The sequence below is a fragment of the Galeopterus variegatus genome, unplaced genomic scaffold (genome assembly GCF_000696425.1).
Source record: "Galeopterus variegatus unplaced genomic scaffold, G_variegatus-3.0.2 Scaffold372, whole genome shotgun sequence".
In the NCBI taxonomy this organism is placed as follows: Eukaryota; Metazoa; Chordata; class Mammalia; order Dermoptera; family Cynocephalidae; genus Galeopterus; species Galeopterus variegatus.
Window position 1 is genome coordinate 99,109 of NW_007726483.1, and position 13,565 is coordinate 112,673.

At 39.9% G+C, this 13,565-nt stretch overlaps 1 protein-coding gene across 2 annotated transcripts in view; it reads right to left on the reverse strand.

The window, feature by feature from the left end:
- Positions 1 to 1,479: 1,479 nt before the first annotated feature.
- The window catches only part of SYNRG (synergin, gamma), an 87,442-nt gene continuing 75,356 nt past the window's right edge, over positions 1,480 to 13,565 (reverse strand). For both annotated transcript variants that reach the window (XM_008568065.1, XM_008568063.1), the window contains 3 exons: positions 3,573 to 3,683; positions 3,178 to 3,213; positions 1,480 to 2,145 (listed from right to left, as the gene is read on the reverse strand). In XM_008568065.1, the coding sequence (XP_008566287.1) occupies positions 2,014 to 2,145; positions 3,178 to 3,213; positions 3,573 to 3,683 (279 nt within the window). In that variant the 3' untranslated portion in view covers positions 1,480 to 2,013. The remainder of the gene's footprint in view (positions 2,146 to 3,177; positions 3,214 to 3,572; positions 3,684 to 13,565) is intronic.

A 13,565-nucleotide genomic window follows, 5' to 3' on the forward strand; every position in this document is an offset into this window, starting at 1 on the left:
TGGTGTTATCAACACTGCGCTCTAACCCACTGAGCTAACCGGCCAGCCTGAACATACTATTTAAAATGTCATTGATACAGGCCATTATGACAGAATAATAGTCCATACAACATTTCCAAAAAAATGTTTCAGCAATATAAATTCTGTCAAACTGGGAAACTTGCAATAAATTCTTATGGCAAAGGTAGATTCTGTTATCCTATCATAGTTCTATTACGGAATTTACAGGACTAATTTGAAGCCTGCTTGATTTCTTGTGCCATGTTGAAACACTGGTGCCACCCAGGGTGAAGTGGAGCACAGAAGCCGCAGGAAAAGCCTGCTAAAAACCAGCCCATCTGTGTTGTTACAAACACCCCATTAGACCCGTGGCAGGAAAGGCTCTGAAAGGGATAATTCAGAGATAGCTATCAGTCATTAATAGGTGGAGATGGTGTTGTCTGGAGCAAGTGAGAAAAATTTATCTCCTCAATGCTTCTCTGTGCATGCTGGTATACAGCAAGGTAAAGGAGAAGCCTCATCAGCACAGCAACTGATTAAAGAAAATGTTCTACACCTTTCTTGGAGAAAATAAAAGGTGTAAGATGAAACAAGACAGCATTCCCTCAAGGGGAAAATTAATTAATTATGTAAAAGCAGCAATTATATAGACAAAACCCACTTTTTCAGCTTAGAAATGAAAACTAAGTCTAGGTCAGAGAGCCTAAGTCATACAAAGTGAAGCATGCAAGATTCAGAATCTCTACACAAAGCACATAATCAACAATTCAGAAAATTGTGTGTCCTAGGAATTGTATGTTCTTCCTAGGAATACTCGGAATATCAGCCCTTAACCATTTGGCTTTTTCCCCCCTGATTTTATGTATTCCGTTTAAATGGCAAAGAAAATTCTCTATACCAGAAAACATGAGCCTTTTCCTTCTAAAATTCAGCGCTGTTTCTGAACAATATCCTTCCAGTGCTTCTAAGTCATGTATCTCTCTACCTTAAACATACATCTTACTTGTCTCCTCACTAGGCTGGGAACTCTTACCTTCTTGCTCTAAATTAATTTTCAGGTCTCTCATAGATACTGCAAAGTCAGGCAGTGTTGGTCCATATGAAGTCATCTTTGGAAATCTGGAGATGGGCCACTGCAAAGAGATTCCATTGTGCTGCCTTTCCAAATCTTGCCTGAAAAAGTATCATGTTCACAGTCTTTGTGTGAGGCAAAACAGGTTTTCAGTGAAGGCTTTTAAGAGGAAGGATATTCATCCTAATACACAGGATTCGGGCCTCTGTCAAAATAAATGTTCTTCATTGCAAAGTGCCCAGGTATGTTTTGGGAAAAAGTCTTCTCAACAGTTGACAGTTTCAGAAATGAAGGAAAGGAGTCGAGAATTGGTTCGACTGTAATAGCAACCTTGGTAAATCTGCTCTCACCGGCCTGCCATTGTCCAGTGGAGATGAGCAGGATTTTTTCTATAAAAAGATCATCAGTTTAATCACAATTTCTCCTTTTTATTCATTTCAGATATTAACAAACTAAACACGGATAAATACTTTCTACTTCACAGGACAATAACTGTGCTAGATATAAATAAGCGCAGACTCGAGACAGTCTTGCCAATTCCAGTCCTACAACAGCAATTTATTTTTCTTCAAATGTTAATTCTTCACAGTTTCAATATTGCAGCAGCAAATTATTCTTTAGATAAAGAAAACTGTGGTCCATATTTTAAAACATCTTAAGAGAACTAGAGATAAGTGAGCAAATTTCTGGTGCCACATGCACTGTGGGTAGGGCAATTTTACCTCAAGTCCCAAAGACTGGCAGCGGGAATTGGGGACCAAAGGTTGTCTGTAGGAATGACTGGGAACGTCCAGTGTTTTCACGCCCTACCTTTTGGGACATTCTTCACATAGATTTATGGAGGTGAACTTTGCACTACTTGCGTTCTGTTTATTGGTCCCTGTTGCCCCATGGAGTGTGATGGAAAATAAAAACCAGCTGGTACTTCGTAGAGGTGCTTTTCAAAGCAAATCAGGCAGGATGAGGCCAGGAGGTTTCGGTTCAACACAGTTGATCCAGAAGTTGGCACAGCTGGCATGATACTGGTGTCCTCCATATGCCAGCTTGAAACTATCTGTTTCTGAGTTGAATGCCTGCCAGATACAAACACAGATGTGGGGCAAGTCAGGCTTTTTCTGATCTAAGAGCTTATCAGCAACCAACATGTACCTCTCCAGGTCACAGAGGCTGAGGTCACAATGGCACACACACAAAAGCTGAGCAAGCTATAGGAATCCAAGTGAGAAAGTTTTCTACTGCTAATTCAAGGTATAAAAATTGTTACCATTAAATGCAGCTTCAGCAAAAGAAGGCCAAATCTTTTTCAGAAAAGGCAGACAGAGGTTATGGGGAGGAGAGGAGGAATCATGATATGGAGAACTAAAATAGCCAAGGACTGTGGATAATTCTTATCCTTCACTGTGCTGAAGGAAGCCCTCTGCCTAAGGCTGGCATTTGACTGTAACATGCAATCTCTTAAGTTTCTGTGGCAAATTACAGTCCTATCATGAAAGAAAAATTATAAGAGAGTTAGAGAACAATAGATAACAACTCTTAGGGTCTAACTGCTTTTGGGACCTGATAACTGAATTGTCATAATTAAAAAGTCCAAACAGGTATAGGGTTTATAAAAAAGGGACATTAAACACATAAGAATTACTTCCAGATGAGTAATGCTCATAGGTAGGCTATGGTCAGCCAGGGAAAAGTAGTTCAAACCTCAGCCCCTTCCTGGGGTTAGTTTTCTAAAGCAATACAAATAAATAAATAAACTCAAACCCAAACAATTTGTTTTGTCTGTTAATGGCCTGAAGCGCTTTCATTTCATTCTGTGTGTCACTGCAACTTCCAGTCTTCCAAAAGCTGCTCATTTTGCTACCCTGTTCATCGCAGAGAAAAACAACCGCAACACCAGAAGCCAATTATGAGATACAAGCATGCAAACAAGACAGAAGTGGATCCACACAGACATGTTAGTTGATTAAATCAAACATTATGGGAACAAAAATGACTCAGTAAAGGATTCATGATTGGAATGGTTCAGGATGGTAATGGAATTATCCCATTTGCCTTTTACACTCAAAATTAAGATGGAGACGCTAAGATAACGTGTAACTGGTTCATACTTTTTTAGGATGTTCTTCTGCAGGCTTCTCTTCTTTCTGAAATAACGTTGAAACCATAAGGTCAACAAAAATCCCAGAACAGGGCCTCTTGCCTCAATCCATCCTCACTCAGGCTAACCTCTTCTCTCCTTGCCCACCCACTGTGCCCAGGGGCTGCAGGCACAAGGCACACAGCACGCTCACTAGGAAGCGAAGAGCTGTGTCCATTCCCTCAACAGCTTGCCCCGCTGCCCTTTTGAAAGAATGTACCTGCTTCTATGGTAGGTTTTCAGAACTTTATGAAAATCCTCGCCTCTGGGCACAAACCCTGCAGTGAAGTGGGCCAGATGAGGTTGTCCCCCAAGTCAAGTGAGGGAAGCACTCTGCCAGCTGCAGAGGAAAAGCCCGTGACTCACCCGGCTCCTGGAGTCCACATTTAATAGGCACACCCCGCAAGCAAGTTCCTGAGCATTTTTAATCCCCGGCCGTAGCATACAGGAGGAAAAATCCAGTGAATTTTCATCTGGCTGTGAGGATGACAAGACAAATGGGTAAGAATCTAGCAATTCCAAATGCCCTTTGCTTTGCTCCCTGATCACTCATCCTGAGTAGGTCCAGCAGCATATTAACTCTTTAATACCACCCACACAATAATTCAATTTCCCAAACATTTACCAAGTTCTTGCTATGTTCCAGGAGCTAGGAATGCCAGTATGAGTAAAACACATTCCCTGTCCTCTGAGAACTCACAGCCTAGCGTGGGGGCTATGTGGGTATCAGGCAATACAGTGCCGTGAGTCCTTACTTAGGAGTAAGTCCTGAGTGCTATGCCCACGGAAGGGGCACTTAGCCCAAGCTGAGGGGGAAAGAGCCTGAGGTCAGAGAATGCTTCCTAGAACTTAGAACCATCTTGGCTGAGTCCCGATGGGAATATGTGAGGTAAAGGGATAGGGTTGGCTGACATAGGGGAAGGGAGGATATTCCATGTAAAACCAGCAGTGCAGGCAAAGGCCTCTAAGCCAAAGACGAGGCATGGGAAGAAATCTGGAGGATGGGAGCCGACCTTATGAAAAGATGTAGAAGAGGAAGCTGGAGTATGAGGGACTTTAAAAGGAATATAAGGAGGTTTCTTTAGGTCTTTTTTTGGCTTTATCTTAGGAAGCCACTAAGTGTTCTAATTAGACCATGACAGGATCAGGTTTGTGTGAAGGACAGATCTCTCTTGTTGCAGTGTAGGCAATGAGGTGGGGCTGACAAATCCTCAAGGTATGGGCCTCAGTTAGAAGGCTATTGCAGCAATCCTACAGACAGATACTGAAGGTCAGAACTAAGGTAGCAACAACAGTGGGACATGGAGAGAAACGGACCCATGAAAGAGCTATTAAAGCAGTAGAATCAACAGGCCTGAGTAATCTGCTGGATGTGAGAGGAGGGAGGACACTTCAGCAACTGCGGGGATGCACCATAAGGAACACGTGAGGAGGAGCAGGTTTGGGGATGGAGGTTGGGGAGGAGAGTTCAGTTTGGCACAAGATGAGTTGGAGCTGCCTGTGGGACAGCTAAGGTCAGATGTTATATATACAGGTAGTTGGATATACAGGCCTAGTGCTTAAGAATAAGAGGTCTGAAATTCATCAGCTAGAGACAGTGAATATAACAGCCGCTAATAAGTCAAGCCCTTACTCGTGCCAAGCACTACGCTAAGCTCTTTACACACATTCTCTAATTTGTTCCTCACAAAAAAAATCTATGAAATAAGGAGTATAGTGCAGTGATTCAAAGGGCAGGTCCCAATTTTGGACAGCTGTCATTTCTTAAAAGTTAATCACCTTCTATATGGGCTTGCAATTTCACTCCTAGATATTTGTCCAAGAGAAATAAAAACACGTATCAACAAAAAGTCTTGTACAAAGTGTTCATGACGCTAGCTGTTAGCTCACTGGGTTAGAGTGTGGTTCTCATAACATCAAGGTCAAGGGTTCAGATCCCTGTACTGGCTAGCCGCCAAAAAAAAAAAGTTCATAGCAGCTTTTGCCCAATTCTTGAATTCATGGTCAATGTACGGTTGAGTTCATGAAAGAGTATAGTTCTGACGCAAATGCTGGTTGATGTTTTTGCATAGACTAAAACTAAAATGTAACAAAGACATTATTTCAGAATTTCTGTCACTCTTCTGTCAAAGACTTGAGTGACTTTGCTGAATCACATAATAGTTCTCGAATATTGGAGAATATTTCCTTAACTTTTGTGCTAGTCACAATATAATGGCTACAGACACAGCACACTTTCAGATTTAATCCATATTATTAACATTTTCTCCATCACTTTCTTCAGTCTAGACAATCAACAAAACAGTAAATCAAGCCCTGATTTGTAACATTTGCTTATTTCCATGATATAAATACTCCCACTATGGCTGATTTCAAGCTTCCAAAGTGATGTCACTGAACATGGAGTTGGAAAGTGGTGGACAGTACCATTATCTAGTATTTCTGCCATACAGATACAATATTCTAGGGTGACCAACTGTTCTGGTTTGTCCAAGACACTTCTGGTTCTAACACTGAGGAAATCCCTCAGTCCTGAGCAAACAGGGACAGTTGGTTGCTCTATGATAGACATACATAACCCCAAAAGCTAGATAATAGTAAAATGTAAGAAAAGAACTAGAAAGTTTTGTGTATTTATTAGGTCTGTATTTAATTTATTTAACTGCAAGTCTGTATAATTTAATTTTTAGTAATGTCTGTGACTAACAACTGGCTCACAAAACCTCTGAAAATTTAACAATCAGCTCTTGCAAGCCAGTAAGAACTGGATCCAACACACTATTGTGATAGAAAGAAATTTTAGATTGGCCTGGAAGTTGAGGCGTTCCTCTCAGAGGGCTTATCCTCTCTCTAAAGCAGGAGGTGAGATTATCAGCTGTGTTTGACACAGCAGTAGCCTTGAGAACTCACAGAGCAGCGAACTCCATGACGGTGTAATTCTCTCCACTGACACACAGTGGGTCAAGGTGGGGGCGGAGAAGGTGGACAGATGCACTGATCCAGCTTGGGTTTTGTCTAACGAGTATGACTGAAGGGAGTGGGTGGTGACAGCATGCACCACAGGGATTAAGTGCTGGGAAAGGAAGATGGAAGGGGCTGATTGGAACAGAGTAAAAGGGTCGAACAATGGTCCTGCCTTGAGAACTAAAACCAACAGCAGTGCAAGTAAAGTGTTAGAAAATTGGAGGGTTACCAATTTGAGTTCAGAAAGTAAGATGGTCTAGGTGATCCAAGTAAACTTACATGGCCTTAGCCAAGTCAGAGGATAACTGTTCTTTTCTCTCTTTTCTTTTTCAATGCAATCATGGCCACTTTGGTCCAATGCAGGAGTGGCTGATACTATCACCTGTTTATTCTCCTGTTCTGTCACCTGCACAGTGGTAATGGTTTCACTTGCCCGCCCTCCCTCCCTCAGTCAGTGTTGAGACTCTCAGAGATATGTAAAAGCACTCTGGAAAGGAAAAAAAATAGTCTAAATGAATATCACAATTATACACTTTGACAAATAAATTCTAACATGCTTTCCAAAGAGGTTAAGAACATAGTATCACGTCTGTAATCTACATTACAGATATTCATCATGTTAATGAATCAAGACTATTTGAGAAATAATTAGAATCTGGGAAAACTCTAAATTTCCACATCAATCAAATTAAAAGTCTTCTAATATCTGTTTACCAAAGGCATAAGGAAAGCAAATTAAAAGGTCATAGTATAATCTCCAGTGAAAACTATAAGGCTCTGCATAAATTACCCTGTGATCAAATTAATCTTTCAAATGATAAAATTAACCTTTCTAAATACCTATCTATAAGTAGTGGGATTATTTCAGTGTATGGTAATAGTTAGACGCCAATCAGTGGCTGCAATTGCTTAAGAAGGTATGCCCTCTACAGTTCACCTTAAATTGATAATCTACTTTAAATGGCAAGTATTTCATGCATTTAGTAAAGATTAAAAAAAGAGTTATATATGATGTGCATACACTGACAAGTCCCAGAATCAGACTGAAATATATAATCCTGAATCTTTAGCCAACAATAAATTGCTAAAATGGGGTCCAAGAAAATCATTGTTAAGGAAGAAGGGTTTGGTAGTAATCTGTTCTTCACCAATATTCTCACTCTCCTTTTTCCAGGCAAACAGTGGGATGGGCCTTCCCTGCCTCCTTGAAACTAGGCTTGGCCATGCCATGGGCAACAGACTTGAGCATGAGTCCTATGTGTCACCTCTGGCAGGAAGCCTTTGAGACCAATGTGCTGCTATTTGTCATGACCCTCCCATGGTGTCCAGCTATGTTTCACGTGGGGGAGGCTCTGTCAACCTGGGTCCCTGAGTGAGAAGAACATGGCACAGAGCCCCTCCAATTTAAGATGGACACACAGCATGAGCAAAAAATAAGGCTTTGTTATTTCATATTGCTGAGATTGGGGGAGATCATTTGCTACTGTAGCATAACCTAGCCTAATTTGACTGATATAAAGAGTGATCTAGACACAGGTTTCACAAGCAATGCTAGACTTTTATACTGGCGTGGTTACAGTATTTTGTATACTTTCCTATTGCTCTGTAACAAATTGGCCCAGACTTAATGGCTTAAAACAACATAAATTTATCCTATTATAGTTCTGGAGGTCAGAAGTCTAAATTGGGTTGGCAGGTCTGCATTCCTTCTGGAAGTTCTAGGGGAGAATCTGTTTCTTTGCCTTTTCTAGCTTGTAGAGACTGCCTGTGTGTTCCTTGGCTCATGGTCCCATCCTCAAAGCCAGGGTAGCGTTTGCCAATCTCTCTCCCTGCCTCTGCATCACATCACTTTTTCCCACTCTTACTCTCTGCCTTCCTCTTATAAGGATCCTTGTGATGACACTGGGCCCATCCAGATAATCCAGGATAATTTTCCCACTAAAACTCTTAATGTGATCCCATCTGCAAAGTCCCTTTTCCCCCTATAAGGTAACATATTCAGAGGTTCCAGGGGCATGGGCATCTTTGAGGGGGCCATTATTTTGTCTATCACAGCTACCTTCTGTCAACCGAGGACAGCCATGCAGAAACACGGTGAAGATTCTGTCTCTAAAACATTGTGCAGAATGACAAGATGACAAAAACGCTACCATCGTTAAACACAAACTGTTCTCCTAAACTGCTGCAGCAGTAGGAAGTAAGTATTCTGAAATTCACTGCTTATTTCATGCTGAAAGTCAATACAAAAGAATTTGTACTAAACTGAGGATAACAGTGGAATCAAAGGGCCTGTGTGATTTCCAATTGACTACAAGTCAGGAGAATAACAGTCCTTTCTCTTCTCTTAGATTTTATATGGCAAAAATTGATTAGTTTTGTTTTCCAGGAATGAATTCTTTGTTCCAAACCTACTAAACTTCAACACACATCCACGAGCTGAAACCTTAGATAACAATTCACTTAGGGAGCTAACCATCTCAGCACATCACATCCCACTAAAATAGATGATTTGTACCTCTTGAGAAAGAAACAGTTCCTTCACAGTCTGTGCTCAGAGGAAATATGTTTCCACCACAAGAGGGAGTCTTAGTCCATGGATAACGGGAGTATTACAGGGAAAGGGAAGCATAAACCTTTGCCAGTGTAACTTCCAGCTACAGCAAACATCATGGAGCTACAATGTGGAGTTTAGGACTGTGTACCCTGCCTTCCTCAGCCCAAGTATCACTACTATGATGTGGCACTATATTCTGTGACTTTTTCACTGGATAACAGTGACACAGCAGTCTTTTAATGGGAACAGTCTCACAGAGCCTTCATGGGAAGAAACTAGTCTTTCTCTGGGCCGAGCCGTGGCGCACTCGGGAGAATGCGGCGCTGGAAGTGCAGCAGCGCTCCCGCCGCGGGTTCGGATCCTATATAGGGATGACCGGTGCGCTCACAGCGCTCACTGGCTGAGCGCAGTGCGGCCGGTCTCAAAAAGGACAAAAAAAAAAAAAAGAAAAGAAACTAGTCTTTCTCAGTATCTTGGAAGCTGGAAATAACACAGCAGGAAGAATGGATTTTGAAGAAGTGATGTGGATTCAAAATCCAGGTTTCTCAGTTTCCACTAAGTTTCACTTTCTGAATGTTGATTTCTTCACCTGTAAAAATGGGGATTATACTACTGATCTCATAGGGTTATTACCAGTATTAAATGAGAATGAATGTAAAGCATATAGCACAATGCTTGGCAGGTCTAGATGCAAATTAAATGGTAACTGTTATTATTAGTAATAGTATTGGAATCAAAGTGCCTCATCATGGCAATATGGTCCATTATGGAACTCATTTACCTGAAATGAAGCAATGGTGTAAAGAGTTAAAGCTTCCTATACAACCTCAATCAAGCTTCTTTCTAGAAATAATCCCCCTGCTTTAAGCTTCTAATCCAGAGTCTCTGGAGTTTGTATAGCTTTGTTACAACAGAATTAAACTGCACAGATGTTGGTTTGTATGTCATTTACATTCAGGCAGCTATTCTTGTCAGTGCTGGTACAGTAAAGACTTCTTCATGACAAGTCGCACCTTATACTTCCTCTGTAGCGTATATGCTATTCTTCATGCAGTGGGTAATTCAAGTAAGTCTTATAGACCGAGGACCTACCTACCAGCTAGCAAGAGGAAATGACATGGTATGACCTGGAAAAGAAGAAAGACTTCAAATAAACAACCTAACATTACACTTCAAGGAATTAAAAGAACAAGAACAAACCAAACCCAAAATCAGTAGAAGGAGAGAAATAATAAAGATCAGAGCAGAAATAAATGAATTAGAAATTTAAAAAACAATATAAAAGATCAATGAAACAAGGAGTTGGTTTTTGAAAAGATAAATAAAATAAATAAACCTTTAGCTAGACAAATCAAGAGAAAAAGGAGAATGCTCAAATAAATAAAATCCTAAATGAAAAAGGAGATATTACAACTGATACCATGGAACTACAGAACATCATAAGAGACTACTACGAACAACTATATATGAACAAACTGGAAAACTTCTTCTAAGAAGAAGAGATAAGTTCCCGGACATGTACAACTTACCAAGGTTGAGTCATGAAGAACTAGAAAACCTAAACAGACCAGCAATGAGTAATGAGAATGAAGCAGTAATAAAAAGTCTCGCAACAAAGAAAACGCCAGGACCGGATGGCTTCACTGCCAAATTCTACCTAACATTTAAAGAACTAATACAAATTTTTCTCAAAGTCTTCCAAAAAACTGAAGAGGAGGGAATACTTCCAAATTCATTCTATAAGGCCAACACTAACCTTATACCAAAACTGGAAAAAGACCCAACAAAAAAAGAAAACTACTATCCATAATGAACTCAGATGCAAATATCCTCAACAAAAGAGTAGCACAAACAGAATTCAATAAAGTATTAAAAAGATCATTCACCATAACTGGGTGGGATTCATCCCAGGATGCAAGGATGGTTCAACATATGCAAATCAATAAACATGATACATCACATCAACAGAATGAAGGAAAAAAACCACATGATCATCTCAATCAATGCAGAGAAAGTATTTGATAAAATCCAACAGACCTTCATGATAAAAACACTCAACAGACTAGGCATAGAAGGGATGTACCTCAACATAATAAAGGACATATGTGACAAACTCACAGCCAATATCATAATAAATGGGCAAAAATTGGATACCTTTCCTCTAAGATCTGGAACAAGACAAGGATGCCCACTTTCCCCATTCTTATTCAGTGTAGTACTGGAAGTTCTAGCTAGCACAATAAGGCAAGAGAAAGCAATAAACGGTATTCAAATTGAAAAAGAGAAAGTCAAACTATCTCGATTTGCAGATGACATGACCCTATACATAGTAAGCCATAAAAACTCCACCAAAAAACTAATAGAACTAATAAAGGAATTCAGTAAAGTGGCAGCATACAAAATCAATACACAAAAATCAATAGTCCTCCTATATGCCATAACACAATAGCTGAGGAAGAAATCAAGAAAGTAATCCCATTCACAATAGCTACCAAAAAAGTGAAATACCTAGGAGTAAATTTAACCAAGGAAGTGAAAGACCTCTACAGTAAAAACTATAAAAACACTGGTGAAAAAAACGAAGAGCACAGAAATAAATAGAAAGATATCCCATGTTCATGGGTTGGAAGAATTAACATCACCAAAATGTCCATATTACCCAAAACAAGCTATACATTTGATGCAATGACCATCAAAATAACAATGACATTTTTCACAGAGAAAAAAATAATCTTAAAATTTGTATGAAACCACAAAAGACCACATATAGCTAAAGTGATCTTAAAGAAAAAGAACAAAGTTGGAGGCATCATACTTCCTGACTTCTAAATATACTATAGTACCTGCCAGTTGCCAAAATAATAATAATAATAATAAATTAATTTTTAAAATATTATAAAGCTATAGCAACCAAAACAGCATGGTACTGGCAAAAAAATAGACAAATAGACCAATGGAACAGAATAGACAGCTCAGAAACAAACCCACACATTTACAGCCAAATGATTTTTAATAAAGGTACCAAGAATATATAGTGGGGAAAGGACAGCCTCTTCAATAAATGGTGCTAGGAAAACTGGATATCTCTATGCAGGAGATTGAAACTAGACTCCTATCTCTGACCATAAACAAAAATCAACTCAATTGGATTACAGACCTAATTTTAAGACCCAAAACTATGAAACTACTAGAAGAAAACATAGGGGAAACACTACATGAAATGGAAGTGGGCAGCAGTTTTTTGAATGAGACCACAAAGGCACAGGCAACTAAAGCAAAAATATATAAATGGGACTACATCAAACTAAAAAGCTTTGGCACAGCAAGGGACGCTATCAATAAAGTGAAAAGATAACCTACAGAATGGGTGGAAGTGTTTGCAAACTATACATAAGACAAGGAGCTAAAACCCATAATATTTTAAGGAACTCAACTCAATAGGAAAAAAAACAAACAACCCAATTAAAAAATGGACAAAGGACTTGAATAGACATTTCTCAAAAGAAGACATACAAATGGCCAAGCACATGAAAAAAATGCTCAAAATCACTAATTGTCAGAGACATGCAAATTAAAACCAGAATGAAATATCATCCCACCCCAGTTAGAAAGGCTATCATCAATAAGACAGAAAATACAGCGGGTGGGTTAGCTCAGTCAGTTAGATCACAGCCTTAAAACACCAAGGTCAAGGGTTTCAATTCCCATACCAGCCAGCCACCACCACCACCAAAAAAGAAAATCTTTATACTGGCCAACCACGCTCAGTCAGTTAGATCACAGCCTTAAAACACCAAGGTCAAGGGTTTCGATTCCCATACCAGCCAGCCACCACCACCACCAAAAAAGAAAATCTTTATACTGGCCAACCACCAAAAAAGACAGACAGACAATAACAAATGCTGGCTGGCAAGGATGCAGAGAAAAGGGAATCCTCCTGCATTGCTGGTGGGAATGTAAATTGGCACAACCATTGTGGAAAACAGTATAGAGATTCCTCAGAGAACTAAAAATAGATCTACCTTATGATCCAGCTATCCCACTACTGAATATATACCCAAAGGAAATGAAATCAATATATTGAAAAGTCACCTGCACTCCCATGTTCATCACAAAGCTATTCACAATAGCCAAGAAATGGAATCAGCCTAAATAACTATCAGTGGATGAATGAATAAAAAACTGTGGTGTTTATACACAATGAAATACTATTCAGCTATAAAAAGAAATGACATCCTACCTATCATTTGCAGCAACATGGATGGAACTGGAAACCATCATGTTAAGTGAAGTGAATCAGGCACAGAAAGACAAATTAATTGTTACCAGAGGAGGAGAGGGTCGGGGCGGGGGAGGAAATGGGGTAGAGTAATGGGTACAAACTGTGCTATCTACCCTAAATGAATTATTGTGCAGTATATGCATATATTGAAACAACACATTGTACCCCACAAAAATAAATAAAAATGAAAAAAGAAAAGAAAAGAATAGGACTTAGCACATAGTAAACACTCAGTAAAAGCTGGCTAATGATGACGATATTCGGGCTTAACCTGCTCTATATTAGGATAAGGATACGAAGCAGAAGTCGGTGAATTAGGAAGGACTCAGACACATACTGGTCTCCAGATACCCTAATGCTTGGTCTTAGAAATCTTGTTGCTATAAAATTATGGAATAAACGGGGGTTTTTTTTTGTCTTTTTTTCGTGTCCGGCAACGGATCGCAACCCTCAGTGTCGCACCCGTACCGGACCGGGACCGGTACCGGACTGGGACCGGCAACGGGATCACAACCCTCGGTGTTGCGCCCGCACCTCGCTCAGCCAGTGAGCGGGAACT